General features: G+C 37.6%; 1 protein-coding gene across 2 annotated transcripts in view; it reads left to right on the top strand.

Annotated features, from left to right (window-relative positions):
• Positions 1 to 17,963, top strand: part of sptlc2 (serine palmitoyltransferase long chain base subunit 2) — an 85,070-nt gene that overhangs the window by 58,785 nt on the left and 8,322 nt on the right. For both annotated transcript variants that reach the window (XM_062968351.1, XM_062968352.1), the window contains exons 10-11: positions 13,262 to 13,397; positions 13,929 to 14,058. In XM_062968351.1, the coding sequence (XP_062824421.1) occupies positions 13,262 to 13,397; positions 13,929 to 14,058 (266 nt within the window). The remainder of the gene's footprint in view (positions 1 to 13,261; positions 13,398 to 13,928; positions 14,059 to 17,963) is intronic.

Raw genomic sequence — 17,963 nt, 5'->3', positions numbered from 1 at the left:
ACTTTGAATATTGCCAGGGTTTGGGGACAATTGATCCACTATTCTGGGAATTGTAATTCACCCACACCAAACTGAGAATACCCAACATCCAAAAACAAATACTGTAATGCCTTTTTCAAATAACCCGGGCATTGCCGGATCCCCAAGCTAGTTTTATAATAAAAAGCTGAGAAAGAAATATTTCCCTGCAAGTGGTCATATCAAGCCAAGCACTAAAATGGTTTCATTTAGCATCTTAGAAAAACAGGATAGGATGTCAGATTATATCTTGTGATCAACAAGAAGTTTTTCCATCCATCTCCTAATAGCTCCTATTTAAGCCCAGAGTCTGGCAGCAGAGAAGGAAACACCACTCTGAAAACAGGAAAATGTAACTGTTTCAAGAGTTGCAGAAAAGACTTTAGATTGTTTAGATTAGATTACTCTTTCACTCTCAAAAGTCATTAAAAAAAACCAGCCCCTCTTTCTATGCTTAACTAGCATTGAACCATGCATTGGAGAATGTGGAAGCTTTCTTTATCTTCAAAGTTCTTTGGTGTTTCCCCAGTCTTCTCTAGCTGGTTTTGTAAGATAATCTACCTTTTTCATGAAGCAAATCTTAATTCATCCTTGTGAGATACCAGTTTTTTTATTGCAGACATCATTGTCCCTTTCATTTTAACTTATGTGATATAAATAGTATACTTCATTATAGGATAGGTTCAAAAATGCAGCGTAGAGAAACATTGGCACCAGTGGCTATGGATTTTTGGCATACATATATAGTTTGATCATAGATTAAAATGCATTCCAAAGCTTTAGTGAAATTTAGGAGATAACTGTTAGTTTAGGAGAGAGAAAAATTAAATCTAGCTTTGCTCCTGAATGTACACAGTGGCTAGGTAATTTTAAATAACGTTTTAAAAGGCTGTAAGCAGTCTTCATGTAGTGTAGTAGCTCAACAACTTTGTACATGCACAGACACTGAAATCTCTTGTACCATATTTGAAGATGAAATTGATTAATCAAAGCCATCAGTTGATAGTTGAAAGAGAGCCCTGTGATTATAATTATTTTTCTGGGATTCTTATGGGAAACGCAGCAAGCCACAGTGGTATGAGATACTTCTGGCTGTCCCTTTTAATTTCATCTTGGCAACAATTAATGCTTTCAGAAGAACACTCAGTAAAAATTAGAAGGAACTGGCAAATGTAGTACTTGTTTTTCAGGTTTTAGGAACATGGAACCTAGTGTGACCACTGATATGGAAATATACAGAAGACTTCTCCAAACAGATGCTCTCCAGAATGCCTGGACTATCACTCCCATTAACACTAGCCAGTATGGTTGAGCCATAATCTCTAGAGGGCACCAGATTGGAAATGCGTAGTATACAATACAGTAAGCCCTTGACTTTGCTTAGAATTCACATCCAAGAGGCATACTTGATTTGAAGGAATTTCTTACAGAAGATGAGATGAGCTCTTTTCATCATAGATGCTTTGTATCCTTGAGGTCCTAGGTTCAATTGTTGGTGTGTTCCAAGTTGATGTGTCCCACTGTAATGCAGATACCCAAAATTTGGATTTCCCCTTAGGCCTGTCAATATACCTCACTTTTACATGGTTCATAGCATTCAAGCTGCATTAGGAGTAACATGTGGATAACTGAATTGACTACGAGTGCCAACATCTTTGTGAACTTAGATGCACTGAATAGCAAACACAGATGTATTACGTTGAAAGTTTCTTGGTGTGTAGAAGTTAAGGAAGCCACCTACTCACCAGACAACATTCAACATGTCTGTCCAAGGTGTACAGTAATAGCAGCACCAATATATTTAGTATAGCAGCTTTACATGTGCAAACTTGCTCAAGTATATCACAAAGTAAAACCAGAAAGTAAAATAGTTGTGGATAACATCTAGCATCCTCTGGCATTCATCTACCTAAGGGCAACCTAAATTATCAAGAGGCTGAACAAACTCTCCTTTTGGATCCGTTTATAGCTTAGAAAAAGGGAAGTAAGAATGAACATGATGAAGTTGTATGGAATTTGAAAAAAATCAAAACATTTTCCTCTGTCTTTCATAAAACTCTAATCCAACATTCATCCAATGAAGACTGCTAGTGGAAATTTCAGAGCAGATGAAAGAAATGACTTTTTTTCTCACTTCGCAAATTTAAAGGATGTGATTAGTTACAAGATATCAATTTAGCAGTTTGAAAAAAGTATTGGATAAATTTATGGAAGTTAATGCATATTGTGAGTAGTAGTCAATGTTTGTGTATTTATATACCAGCTTTCTGAAACCCATTGGGGCAGTGTGCAAAACAAATAATAATAAAATCATATTAAATGTTATAAAACAATACAAAACAGCATTATCGGTTATAAAAACCTATCACTCCATTTATAACTATGAGGCGTTTATTAAGATCTAGTCAGGGGGCACTGTGGTTTTTAACTTTAAATATGTTTTGATTGATTTTAACTGAATGTTTAGTGTTGTTTGTGTTTAATTCTGTTTTAATGTTTATATATTTGTATATTTTATATCGTATACTAATGTTTTTACATCAAGCTGTTTGAGCCCTTTGGGGAGATAAAGCAGGATATAAATATAAATATAATAATAATAATAATAATAATAATAATAATAATAATAATAATAATAATAATGTCATTTGTAAGTCGGATATTTGTAACTCTGGAACTGCCTGTATTTCCAGCAGTTTCCAGAACTTGCCAAAGCTATTGTTCACCTAATTGACTCTAAATGCAAAGCTTGTGCATAATATTCTTTCACTCTTTCACCTTTTCATGATTACTCTTAGGAATACATCAAGAGCATTACTCATAAAAACAGCAGTACCTTGAGCCTACCTTTCCTATTTGCCTGCCACTTTTACTTTCAGATAAGCATGTTGGCTTGAAACTCCAGTCATCTCTCAACATAAGTCAAATGGTCTGAGCCTAGTGGAAATTGTAGACCAGTAACATGTAGAGGATGGCACATTCCACATCCATGCTCTGAGACAAGACCAGCTCGTCCTTTTAACTGGTGATGCCAAAGTACTGAATTTGGAATCTTCTGGATATAAAGCACATGTTTTACTACTGAGCTATAGTCCTTGTCTCTCAAAGGAGGAAGCACAAGACCTTATTTGACTCTGAATAGCAAACTTAGAGCTTGAAATAGTTATAAATGCCATTTTTGGCAAATGAACTTGTTGAAGCAAGGAACAGAATATCTGTTTTTGATCTGTAGAATATTGGCTGTCAAGAATACAAAGGTTCATATCCCAAAGTCTGGAAGCTTACTTTTAATTATAAATACATTGGCATGCAATCATTGTGACATAAGTCCCAGAGCATCCTCCCACTACATGCTTGAACATGTCATTACTTTAAGTATCCTTTCAATTAGCTTTCTCATTTCTACTTTAGGACTTCACTGAGGCCTTGCACATGATATTCTTCCATCAACACTAGGGCTTCCGGCCTCCCATTGCTTGTCATTGCTGATGGATTCAGGACCGGCAAGCACTGGTGTAATAATAATAATATAATAATAATAATCATAATCATAATAACTGGCAGAATCCAGTGCAGGTGGTCCCGGTGGTGATCGGCACATTGGGTGCCGTGCCAAAAGATCTCAGCCGGCATTTGGAAACAATAGACATTGACAAAATCACGATCTGCCAACTGCAAAAGGCCACCCTACTGGGATCTGCACACATCATCCGAAAATACATCACACAGTCCTAGACACTTGGGAAGTGTTCGACTTGTGATTTTGTGATATGAAATCCAGCATATCTATCTTGTTTGCTGTGTCATAATAAAATAATAATCATCATCATCATCATCATCATTGGAATGGTGACACCAAGTACAGGTCCATAAGCATGAAGCTCCAGTCAGTGGTGCTGAAAGTGTGCTGCCACCACTGGAAATCCAGCAAGGACTGTTGGCTGAACCTAGTAGCAGCAATTCTAGTTTGGGTTTTAGGGACATGTGCGTGGACATGCACACTCACTTTTTTCTGGTTTCTCTTGGAAGAGAAAGATACTGGTATCATGTAACTGCCAGCAACTTAACGCTGCAAGGTTTAAGAAATGCTGCCACTTTTCTCCCTTCATCCTCTGCAGTCCAAATTAGGGAAAAAAATATCCAGGCAGAACATTGCTAAGTCTTTCAGTCTGGCAATAATTCCAGCAGAAGCAAGAAGCTTTTTCTAATTGCAGTGAATTTTTAGATGCTTCTTTTTATACTTATAAAGCATTATTATGGTGCATTATTAGGTGCAATATTCATATTTATATATGTGCACACAACTTTTGTTTAGTTCTCATTCCATTGTCAATCTCTGGATTAAATTGTAGTCCAAATCCACTCTGGAAAAATGCAAGCAGGTTGTAAAATTGAGGACAACATAGTCTTTAAAATGGTATGTTTAGTAGTAGCATGAAGGAGAATTTGCAGGAAATTAGTATTTTATGAGTCTCCCAGGATTTGGCAGACACCACACATAATAAAAAATATATGGTAGGTTTCAGGTTCACATTGTTGGGAAGTCTGATGGCAGAGGGAAGAAAATTAGTCAGAATTGACTTCCTTCTCCATTTCAGTTCATAGCTACATTTGCTGGAAGACAGGCCCTAACTTTGAATCTAAGCTCCTGAACCTCCCTTATCAGTGAGAGAACAGGTGATTTAATGTGTGTATGGTTAAACAGATTGGGCAAATGCACCAGGGCCACATACCCAAGGGAAGTGTCTAAAAAGAAAGGGTGGAGCTTGATGGACTTCTGAAATGGAAGAACACACAGAATGGATAAAAATAGGCTACTTTCAATTTTATTATTTATTATTTTAAATTGACATTTAAAATTATATACACCTTGAATAACATAAATTGCTTATACACAGAGAGAGAAGCATTTTAAAACTACATTTTCTTGTCAACTATTGTTCCTTTCCCAATTGACAGTAAAACAGTTGTTTTGACACCAAACCATAACATTGTTTTTAAAGTAAATAAAAAAAATTCTGGGAGGGATGGGGAGCTACAAAAAGTAATTTCAGTGCTGTATGTTACAGTGGAATTCAATATATCAACTCCAGCACAGACCTTGAAGTAGCCTTTGTTGCCAGATAGTAGATTCTTTTCACTTTCCTTCAAGAACCTGTTTAATATTCGCACTATGCTGAATGTGCTGGTGTGGTTGAAGTAGGTAGAATTGGATCTTATGGTCAGATCCAGGACCCTGCCCATCCACTCCTCTTGTCAGTAAGAGAACAACTGATGATGGTATCAAGGTAGCAGACAGAAACACCAATTTATTTCTGTCATGATGATGGAAGAATAATATGTATAAATTGCATGAATCCATATCCTTAAAAGTTTTCCCCCCAAAAAGATCAGTATTTGAATTTTTTTCCAGCTAATATAATCAGGTATGTAGAAAGGGTTGCAAAGTAAGGGATAGCATTTAAGATTAGTGGAAAGAGAACTGTGTTGCACAACTGAAGCAACACAGTAAAGGGCTTCTTTGCACTAAAGTCACTCCTTTATGTAAGCACAATGTTCAGGGACTAACAATCTTTAATGAAAGATAAGACAGATTGGGCTTGTTTAGCCCTATGCTAAAGAAAGTCAGGGAATGCACTAGAGTCACAACGAAATTACAGAGTAACCCCGTACTTTGGACAGTGTATGGACAGCATGACCATTTAGCAGCGGTCCACATAGGCCATTGCTCCCACCATCCCCTTTTGCCTGCACTCGTTAGCATGGGGAAAAGGGAATACATTGGGCCCATGCACCATTGCTGCTGCGGAGCTCCTGGAAAACTTGTGGCCATTGTGTGCACCCTGTGCTGACATCAGTAGATGTGCCCATATAACCAGGGAGAAGGAATGGGTATCACCTTCTTCTCCTGATCATGTAGACACCTCTCCTGATGTCAACATGGAGTGCGTAAGAGCTGTCCCAGAGCTCTGAGACTGTCCGGTGACAAGGAAGGGAGGTTGACAGTCAAGGCGGACCTAAATCACTTTCACCCCAACTGCACCATGTAGGCATCTACCCATTGCCATTACGCATTGGGTACAGTTTATAGATATCCCTGAGATCTCCAGAACCAGTTGGGAGAATTTCTACTCCAGACAGACTTCAAAATAATTGGCCAGTGCAGACAACCCCTAAGCCATTATCTCCAAAACCAGTAAGCCTGGGTTTTTTCATTTCCTTATGGCACTACCATGGGTCCCCTTTTTTCCAGGCAGTTTTGAGATGTGCTTTCGAAAGATTTTTTTCAGAATTGGAAACTAGATATAAGGCAGCATGGGCAAACTTTTTTGCCTTGAGGCCGTATTGTAGGCCCGGCTGGGAGGATCGGGCCAGGAAGGAGGGTGGTCAGACACATGCTGGGTGGGATGGACCTGGGAGAGGGAGGGCTTGGGAGACAGCAGGGCCAGTAGGGGGCGGGTCATCCTCAGGTTGTCCTAAGGACGGGGCTGCTCACCCTATCCTTATGCCAGGAGGAAAATGAGACTTGTGGCGACTGCCCCAATTCTCCCCAATACTCCTCCCTCGATCTTCGGGCTGTTATCTCGGCATTATGCTGTGAGGAGAGGGAGACAGGTGACATCCGATAGCGCTCTGGAGGACTCTCAACTGTTGCGTGCCTTTCTTAAATCATCCTCCTGGCATAAGGACAGGGCTGCTCACCGTCATTATGCCAGGAGGAGGGTGAGACACACAGTGACTGAGAGAACTCCAGAATGCTCTTGGCTGCTGCTTGCCTTTCTCCCTCATCCTTTCTGCATAAGGATGTGGCAGGCTCCCGCGGCTTTATGCCAAGAGGACAGGAAAAATGAGAAGGGCCTGAGGTAAGTGCCCAGGGGGCCACATTCGGCCCCCAAGCCTTAATTTTCCCACACCTGAGATAGGGTGATCCAAGGAAAGGAATGTCTGTTACATTCATTGTTTAAGGATGTTTAAGACATTCCCACACTTACAGGAAACATATCTTAATCTCAAGAAGATACAACCTATATCCTGGAGTCATCAACTTGTTGGTGTACTTTTGTCACGTAAAGTATCTTTCATTTATTGTCAGGATTGAGGCATCTTAATCACTGACAACATATGCTAATCACTACTATAGTTCTGCTATTTCTGAACTTTAGCATTTTCTAACTTGGCTACTATAGTTGGTATTGTTTCCAGATGTGATATTGCTGGTTCTTAGCAAAACTTAACTCACTGCCAAATAGTTCTGGGCTCAGATCCACCTTGTATTTTGGCATTGCAAGAACAATTAGGTACACTGTTGCTCATAGACCTTCCAAAGTAAACTGGCCTTTATGGGAGTAGCCTCTACTGGAATAATTTTATTCTTTGCCTTCATGGTATATTGCTTGAATAATATATCGTTTATTATGCAGTTCGTTTAGTATGGAATTGTGGCCTTTCTGATGTTTTATTCATGTGACCCACTTTCATATTAAAGGTTGTATTATACAACTCCTACTTCGTCTTATTTATATCCTTCCTTTTCTCCAAGAATCAAGAGTGTTCATAAATGAAAATCAGGTACCATATAGAGCATGCACAATATTAAAATTAATCTATACATGGTACAGAAAGTGCTGACACTTGAGGTAGACTTTTGCACTATTCCAGGTGTAAAATGTATGCACACCATTGATATCTGTCAGAACCAGCCCTAGGAAATGCTGGCTCTTGTCATTGGGGAGGTCTCAAATAGGAAAGCTTGTACTTTTGAGTTAAGTACCACTTAGTGGTGTACTGCAAGATCTGTCATCATAGAAGGAGAGAGGAGAGCTTTTTAAGTGCTCTCATCCAGGGCTTGTGGATTTTGAAATGAATATATATAGAGAAGCTCCTTTTTTGCTGTTTGCACATTCAGCATGTCCAGACGGCATGCATCTCTTTTCAAATATCCACAGCCACCTTTCCCTTTGGTTTCTCAGAATCACTGCTGCGTATTGAAAATAGGCAGCTAGCTACATATTAAATTTTACAGTTAATCATTCATGCATTCAGTGTTTTACATTAGAAACAGAAAAAGATACTCCGCTACATGAAAGAATAGTACTTTTCTTACTGTGGGAGTTTTCATGTTCTTTAGGCCAATTCATCTGACAAAGTCTACTGTAGGCTATAAGGTTTGTTCATTTGTTTGTTGCTATACATTGCTATGCAAGGTTTTGTTTTTTTCTTTCTTTCTGGTTTTTGAAGCTATAACTTCAAAGAAATTATCCTGATAATCCTGAAAAAAACCTATTGAATTGTTGTTATTCAAGGGAAAGTGGATGCATGCAACATTAATAGATTTACACAGATAATGATAAAAGTAATCGCTGAAAATAATGCAGCACAAATAATTACATCGCAAACACTTGAAACTGAAAGTGTTGATGTCCCACCATTAAAAAATAGATGTCTGATTTGGAAACCTTGTTGTACAAAGTGATGGAAGAAGGGGGGAAACCGTATTATCCTTTACAGGTTTTAAACTTCAGTGCCCTCCAGTGAAATTACTTTGCCTTCAAAGGGCTAGCTAAGATGTAAAGCAAACACTGATGCTGCAGGCGCCCTCCTTTGCTTCTTTGTATGACAAGATTTGATATATGTTTGGCTTTGATGTATATGGCACTTTTTATATCTCACAGCAGACGAGTTCAGAACAACTATATTTGTTTTTCTTGAATCTTGGTTCTCCACATGGGATGTTTTCATTACTTTTGGAGTAAAATGTTGCTTAAAAGGAGGGAAGGCAAACCAGCTACTCCATATACCATCTCTACCAACAAAATGCTTATTTGGATAATATTTTGTTTTTGTTCATTTTTACTTTTTGATGGATAATCTTTTTGTGCAGGAAACTGATTGCTGCTGCTAGGATCTACCCCTTTGTGCCATGAGGCATACTATAAAATGTCTCAGATACAGTCATCAGTTATCTTTTGACATACTCAGTGAGCATGAATGAAACTCTCTTCAGGCAAATGTACTCTGAATAATGCTGCATACTAGTAATTTCACATCATAGCACATTTGCCTATAAACAGAACATGAATAGCTGCAAGGATAATCTGACTGATGCGTGGTCAAATTGCTACAGTGCTGTCCAGATCTCAGTCCCTCTGTGTCAAGACAGCTCAGAAACTCACTGTGAAGAAGTGTATAATTATATTTTGTTTATAGATGATATGTATATTTGATTTTGTTTGAACAGCCAGGTTTGGCTAAGTTTAAAATGGTGAGTATTTCAGTTGACCATATGTATGGGGGAAGGTAGCCATCTTAGAATGCTAGAACAGGTTACCATAGCAACAGGGGCGGAGCCAACCGCCGCTTGGAAAGGAAAAGGGGAATGTTTTAAAACCCAGCAGTCTGTGATTTCCATCCACAGTGAAGGAACTGATTCTCAGGTAGAGAATCAAGGTGACTCAGAAGAATTTGAGTCAGGCCTAAAATAAAAGGATTTATTTTAGGAGTCTGTGACTTTCCAGTCACAGTGGTGGATCTGATTCTTGTGTGGAGAATCAGACTGGCTTAAATAGAAAGATTTTAGTCAGATTTAGGTTGGACCAGACTAGGCAAGTTAGGTGATTTGTCTAGGGTCTTTTATAGAGTCTGTGGATTAGAGAACATTAATCCCAGGGGATCCAGTAGGATCAGGGTTTAGTGTAATCCAGAGAAAGAAGTATTTTTGAAAGTTTAACCACCTTATAACCATTTGTAACCATTAAGCGAAGTGCCTTTAGCAAGTTATATGAAACCATCAAGCTCTGTACCTGCAATAAACTTGTTTTGATTTTATTCTAAATAAGCCTCTGTCATACTCTCATATTAAGTTAAGTAACATCAACACCTGAAGTGGAACAAATAGAGAAAGCTTATAAGAACCAGTACCATCTGCCTGACGTCTCCATTGGTGGCAGCGAAGAAGAAGATAGTCAAACTAAAAATTAATTAACATCATCTCTCATAAAACATCTTTATTAAGTGGTGGCATCTGTGTGTGTGTGTGTGTGTGGGATCGAAAGGGTTCCATCTCTGGCACACATTCCTGTCAGACACCTCACCTCTGTACATATTGGTGGCAAAGCTGAGGGATTCAAAGGGGATTCCATCCTCTGCCACATTAAGTCTCCACATTAATTGTTGGCAGCGGTGGGATCAAGAGGGATTCCATCCTCTGCCACATCAAGTTCTCCACATTCACGTTCAGGAATTGAAAAGACAGCAAATATGCAGTTAACCAAGTGAAACAAAATAGGAGTGTGTTTTTGCTTTCTTTAAAAAAAACTCTCATGAAAAGAATTAAAACAATACATTAACAGCATACTATGACTAATGCAGTAGCTTAGAAACATAAAAAACACAGTGTATTGGAAGCATATCCATCTTGCTCAGGTTGGACAATGCATGGTCCATGGGTAGCATTCGGTCCTTCAGATCTCTGTGTTCTTAGAATCCCCCCCCCCCCCAAAAAAATAAATTACACGCACGCACTTGCCTCCGATGTGTGTGAATTGCCCCTTGCTTGTAATTCCACCCCTGTCATAGCTGGTCTGTTTTAAGCAACAAAGGGCATTTTAAAGAAACCAGAAGTGACCGTTTTCAGGGGAATCGAGAGAGGGAAAAAATGGATCAGTTCTTGGGAACCACTATATTAGAGCTTTTTGCCACATCTAAAACCAATACTTGGCAGTTTTATTATTCTGTTTCCTAATTGATTTGATCTAGCCATTTCTTGTCAGATGCTGAATGCAGAGCAACAATTCAACGTTTATGATTCAGTGCTTCATTCTTATTTACAAATGACAATAAACTGCAGAGCAGTACTTGGCTCAGTATTTGTCTTCTGTGCTATATTATTCCAGTTTTCCCTTAATCAAAGCCAATATGAATTTCAGTACAGGGGACTTGCATACATCATTCATTTTGATTCACATCATCTCTCCATGATGGTCTAACCTTTTCCATAGCAACTAATTCTGTTTATAATTTATACAACTTAGAGGACAATTTGGATCAGGTTTGGTCACATACTTTAGTTACTGTTTTCAGCATCAAACTTGATTTGGGTTTGGATGATTGGTTTTACAGACCCCCTCCTGCCAATCCCTTTTGAAAACCAAGGAAAAGAATATCAAATGACACAAATAGATAGGTCAGAGATTGGCAGCAACCTTCTGTGTCATTTTTTTCAAATTTCAAGACACATAGACAGGAAGGGATTTTAATACTTCTTAATCCGTACAAGACGTCTAGGATTAAAAATTATTCCTTTGCGTAATGCTCTTTCCTCTTTTCTTCCTTCCATTAATCCAGTCAGGATTCTTCCTTCAATTTATAATGTGTATAAGTTGTCTTAATTGAAATGAATTCCTCTATAAAACCCTCAGGAAGTTTCAATCATTATTTTACCTACCTTTTGATCAAAGTGAAATCCCTTTAGATTGTTTGCATAATTTTTTCATCTTTGGGACACTTAACAAAGAATCACTTTGTATCCACTGCAGTTTCTTTACAGAGCACTGTCTGTTAAATGGTATATTAATACAATATACATGCGCTGTTGTTAACTGCAAGTGGACTTTGACTTATGGTGACCCTTTCAATGAGAGGCCAAGTCATCCAGTATTCAGCAGTCCTGCTTGGGACTCACAGGCCCACTGCCATGACTTTTATGACTGATTCCATCCATTTCTCATACAGTCACCTTCTTTTCCCACTACCTGCTACCTTACCAGGCATTATTGTCTTTTCTAATGAGTTATGTCTTCTCATGATACAGCCAAAGTATTACAGTCCAGATTTAGTTATCTTGGCTTCCAGGGAGAGTTTAAGCTTGATTTGCTCTATTTGTCTTTTTAGCATTCCTATGTTATTGGTACAAGCCTTTTCCAACACCACATTTCAAATAAGTTGATTTTCTTCTTTTCCGCTTTCTTATTCTCCAGCTTACATCACCATACATAGAAACGGGAAGTATAATAATAATAATAATAATAATAATAATAATAATAATAATAATAATAATAATAAATTTATTTCTATTTTGCCCTATCTCTCCAAGGGCATGGGCAATCCTAATTTTATTTTCAGTAATATATCTATGCATGTCAGGATCTTGTTCAATTCATTCATAACTGCCCTTATAAGTCCAGGTGTTTTTTAAGTTATTGATTGCAATCAATAATACTCATGACTGAACTTAGAAAAGTCTTGAACTATTTCAATGTCTTCATCATCTACTTTAAAGTTATATAAGTCATATATGGTGATTATTTTTGTTTTCTTAATGTTCAGCTATAAACATGTCATTGCACTTTCTTTGACTTTCTTCAGTAATTGTTCTAAGTCTATGCTTTTTTCAACTACTTGTTTGCATATCTTAGCTGACATTCTTTCCTCCATTTTCTTCTTCTGAGTCTAATCATGCTTTATATACCCTGTTTCCCCTAAAATAAGGCATCCCTAGAAAATAAGACCTAGTAGAGGTTTTGCTGAATTGCTAAATATAAGACCTCCCCTGAAAGTAAGACCTAGCAAAGTTTTTGTTTGGAAGCATACCCAGACTGATGTATGGATAAAGCACAAGTATATTGGATAAACGGGTTTTAACCATATATTTTATATTTTATACTGTATTTAACTGTTTGTAATAGATTTTATATGCTGTTTGTTTTTAATGATGTGTCGGCATCGAATTGTTGCCAATTGTACGCCTCCCTGAGTCCCTTCGGGTGAGAAGGGCAGGATAAGAATATTGGAAATAAATAAATAAATAAATGCCTGCCGAACAGAACACCAGAGCATGCAGGATCGGTAAACACCATAGAGTGTTGTACATGGAAATAATGGTAGTAACAAGTAATTCTTGATAGGATTCACAGTTTGTCTGGTTATGCTGGTTTGTGATGACAACTACTGTACAGTATATAATAAATGTTCATATTTTTGTTCAACAATAAATGTGAATTCTTCTTCATGGAAAAATAAGACATCCCCTGAAAATAAGACCTAGAGCATCTTTGGGAGCAAAAATTAATATAAGACACTGTCTTATTTTTGGGGAAACATGGTAGGATGCATTCAGTATTCATTTCAGCCATACTTGATCTCATTTTTTATAACTAGCATCCATTTCCTCAAGCTAGTAATGCTAATGTTGATATCACAAATGATTTTAAAAGAATATGATAAAAACTGTATTTTTTCTTTTCAGGTAAACAGCGTATACAGCAGTTGGCTGAGAATACCAGATACTTCCGCAGGCGGCTTAAGGAACTGGGCTTCATCATTTATGGAAATGAAGACTCTCCTGTTGTACCTTTAATGCTGTATATGCCAGCAAAAATTGGGTAAGGTGTAAAGAGATGAAGTATCTCATGATGGAATTCAGAAGCTAATGCTCAAGAAGCTTGATGCTAACTCAAGAGCACATTTTGTTTGCCTTTTCACATTTACATGAAATTGCAAAGCACATACGATTAACTATAAGGTCTTCCACTCAGATAACTGTGTGTATGTGGGTGGGTGGGTGGGTTTGTGTGTGATTCCTGATAAGTGAGCTCCCAAGCTAAAACTGCTGTTCTATCAAAGAGACTTTCAAGTTACAAATCCACTTAGAAGCAGCCCACTAAAAGATCAGTCCCTGCCAAATATAATCTTTCAGCTTTGTGAGAACTTAATACAGTGAAACTTTTTTAGGAAGACCACCTCAGATCTGAACAAAAGCACCCTTTATATGCAGTCATTCTCCTTCTGAGGCAAAGCAGTTAAACAGTGGCCTCCCAGGCATTCTTCACCAAAGGCTTCCTTGCACCAAGTAGTTAGTATAGACCTTAAGTTGGTGCTGCTTCTTTATTAATCTTTTCTTGCTTCTTTTGTAGTGCATTTGGACGAGAGATGTTGAAACGGCACATAGGTGTCGTTGTTGTTGGTTTTCCTGCCACACCAATCATTGAATCCAGAGCTAGAATCTGTCTGTCCGCAATTCATACCAAAGAGATACTTGATATTGTAAGTACTGAAGTTTGACCTTGTCTTTGTAGAAGAACGAAACAATGATCCACTCTTACTTGTCACAACAGTTAGGCATATAGGGAGGGAGGGAGGGAGGAGAGAGAGAGAGAGAGAGAGAATATGAATGAATCACAGGAAGAAAGCGATTGCACTTCCAGGAATAAATATTGTGTTTAAGTCACGTGACTGCTCTCTTCATTCTGCTGTCATGTTGCTACCATGCTTTTTTGCAATTGTCAAAAAACCTTCCATAGCCTGGAGTGGTCGGCTTTACTTTGTAAGTTTGAGGGGCAGCTCTCAGTTCCAGTAGGGACTGCTATATTTCTGAGTGAGTCCATCACTATAAGGAATGCTGAATCTTAAGTTATTATCACAAATTTTCTTCAGAGCATTTGTTCATTTCATCAAAATGTTGGCTAGGATGAGAGAAACTATATGAAGACATTTTAAACAACATTTGTGTGTTTCTTAATCAAACTATATGAACAGTGGCTATGAATAGTTGCATTTAGAAAGGACCTAGGTGACCTGTTCATAAATATGTCAGGCAAAATACAATTGATGAAGTGTTTCAGGTTGTGGGTGCAGATACTTTGTTTGTTCTTGCCAAACTAATTTGAAATAGTCCCTAACAGAGAAAACCCTGCTAGTCTTTAGGCACTGCTTAAAATTCCATACTTTTTTGGTTTGACTTAGAGGTTTGTGATAATTTCTCAAATTGTTCCATGTGTTAATTAGAATTCAGATTTTCTAAAAGTTTTCCAGATTTTCTAAACGTTTTACATAGCTTTGTGTAACTTTTGTATAAATTTGTGCATATAGTACTATAATTGTGCAGGGGTACCAATGGTGCTAGAAAGTATCAGCAAAGAGAACAAAATGTCAGCAGCGTAATGTATACAACATCAACCAAGATGGGTATCTTTTGAAGATTATATTCATAGAAGGATGGGCTTTGAAGGACATATACTTCTATTTAAGCACAAGGAGAGCCCCCGGTGGAGTAATGGGTTAAAGCCTTGTGACTTGAAGGTTGGGCTGCTGATCTGCAAGCTGCCAGGTTCGAATCTCACCCGGGGAGAGCGCGGATGAGCTCCCTCTATCAGCTCCAGCTCCATGCGATGACATGAGAGAAGCCTCCCACAAGGATGGTAAAACATCAAAACATCTGGGCGTCCCCTGGGCAACGTCCTTGCAGACGGCCAATTCTCTCACTCCAGAAGTGACTTTTCAAGTCGCTCCTGACACGGGGGGGAAGCACAAGGATTTGGAAATTTTGGATGCAACCTAAAATAATTATATTACAGCAGGACTAGTTAAGTAATTGCACAGATTTGACATTAAAGGTTGAACACCCTTTATCTGGAAATCCAAAATATTATAAAATTTGAAACTATCCCCATGAGTAGCTGTAATAGTGACACCTTTGTACACTATCTTTATTTCATGTGCAAAAGTATTACAAATATTGTATTAAATTACCTTCAGGCTATGTGTTTAAAGGTGTATATGAAAAATCAAAGAATTTAATGTTTAGACTTGGGTTCTATCTCTAAGATATCGCCTTATGTTTATATGCAAATACGGAGTATTCCAAAATTTGAAAAATTCCAAATACTTTTGGTCCCAAACATTTTGATAAGGAATACTCAACCTATATTATGGCACAAGATTTCATTAAATTTAAATAGTTCAGAAAAGTTGCTATTTCTTTTTTTTAAATTGGGGTTTTAAAGTATACGTCTCTTTCTTTCAAATGCTAACCTTAAAGATTAACAAATTTATTGTGGAATACAGTTTTATAGACAACAGATAACATAACTACATCCAACTTTAATCAGCAAAATCTCATGCCACTCCTAAGTTCACTAGCTTTTAAGATGCCACAGAACTTTTCTGAAGCCAAAAATCATGTATGACTGCTTTCTGAATTTAATAGTTATGTTCCAAATCTGCCTGCCTGTTTATCTGACAGTAGCTGGTATCCACCTTAACATGAAGACTAGCATGGGAAATTGAAAAATTATGGCACTACTATTGATATCCATACTAGAAATCTGTGAAATATTAATGGAGTCTTGACCCTTCAGTTCCTTTAAAATAAGTAATATTACACATAGCCAACATGGTCGGAGTGCTCATCATGAGATATAACCCGCCTTTACTAAATTATCATTGTGTTAACATTCCAGGTTATCAGAACTGAAACTGAGCTGAATGTGGAATAGAGACTTTGTCCATAGACGCCTGGGTCTTGCTCTCTCTTTCCTTCTTTTTTATTTTCTATTCTCTCTCCTCCCCATGTTGAGTATAGAAATCTCTTTTTTAAAAACCTGAGATTTATAATGCTTCCTTATTAAATCAATGCACATGATGGGCACTGTTTCTCTTTTACAATGTATAACTGTTTTATGTAAATAAAACTTCCTTCCCTGAAAATACTTTGGCCATGGATCAGAGCAAAGCCTCTCATAACTTGCATCCCTGTGGGCTGGTGCTTTCTTTTCAGTGATGAAAAATATATTACACTTTCCTGAAGTCAGAGTTCACCAGTGCCATTTCCTTTGTAGTCTTTGCAAGTCACGTGTTCGTCTTTGTTTTAAATTAATAAAATCCTAAATCTGGGTTCAAGAATAACAGTTAACAAATGCTTTCAACAGAAATTCAACCTCAAATTGTTTCCATATGTTGTTTTTTTAACTAAATCTCTGCTTAAAATGTGCTCAGTTTCGACCATGTTTGGAAATGTCTAACCTTGTTCCTTTTTTTCCCTGTCGCCCCCCTCTTCAGAGTATATTGGGCCTCTATTGGGGAGGGGGCTCTCCAAAACATTGTTACCACCTTTCAGTTTCATGCATATGGCACTCATTTGTACACATCACATTTTTGGTCATTCGGGCCAGAGAGGTTGTGAAGGAAAAAGAGTTACTGAAATACCGGGTGGATTAGGGAGCTTGATATTTCTGCACATTTGCCAAAGATGATTTCTAGGAAGAAAGGGCAAGAATGAAAAGGTGTTGGGGGACATTCATAAAAGAGTTTGCAGAAAAACTAGGAGAGGTGAGAACTTGTGACTTTAAAAATAGTTCAGTGCATATCTGGGAAAGATTGTGTGACTATGATAGTTCTTGCTAGAACAGATTATATATAAAGAGATCCAGAAATTACTTGAATTTCATTGACTGAAGTAGTGGAAGGTGTTAACAGTGAGCAGGGCCTGTGTGTGTTTTGTACTTTTTAAAAAGTCCCAAGTAACTTACATCCTGAACCAAGAATAATAAAAAAAAATGTGCCTGCTTTTGCTAATTTTTTTTATATTACACTTTTCGTTAACCATCGGAGACACATGGAACTGTGCAAGGCATTCGGTCTTTAATTATTTTGTCTTTCTGCCTCTCTTTCTGTTATACAGAATCACTAGATATCCTATTCTCCTGACTTTAGAGATTGGAATGTTTCCACATGTTCAAACTTTAAACTTCACATGCTCAGAATTAGAACTTTCTTAAAATAAAAGCTGAAGTTTTTGAAATCCTCAATTTTCATACCAAGTAGCTTGTGCTGTCAAAATGTTGCAGAATGCATTTCAGGAAATATAGAAAGGGAATGGCAAAATAAGATATTGGAAAGAGTGCTATTTCGTTTATCAAATAAAAAGCCAGTTGTCCAGGGCAAATTAGTCTGTCTAAAGTAATTTGGTTTTCATTAGAATGGGTGTCCTTGCTACCTGCAAAATATCCTGCTTATGAGGCTCTTTGCCTCATGTACTCAAAAATCTAACTGGTACTTTCCCATGTCTTTGTTGGGGAACCTCATCTATAGTAGTTGGTAATTGGAGTTATATTCTTAAAACTTCCTAAGGTGTTCTTGTTCAGTTAGTTCAAATAAAAGCTAATTCTGAA

This window comes from Anolis carolinensis, chromosome 1, assembly GCF_035594765.1.
Source record: "Anolis carolinensis isolate JA03-04 chromosome 1, rAnoCar3.1.pri, whole genome shotgun sequence".
Taxonomy (NCBI): domain Eukaryota; kingdom Metazoa; phylum Chordata; class Lepidosauria; order Squamata; family Dactyloidae; genus Anolis; species Anolis carolinensis.
Note: the sequence above shows the minus strand (reverse complement) of the source record. Positions and strands in the feature narration are given on the sequence as shown.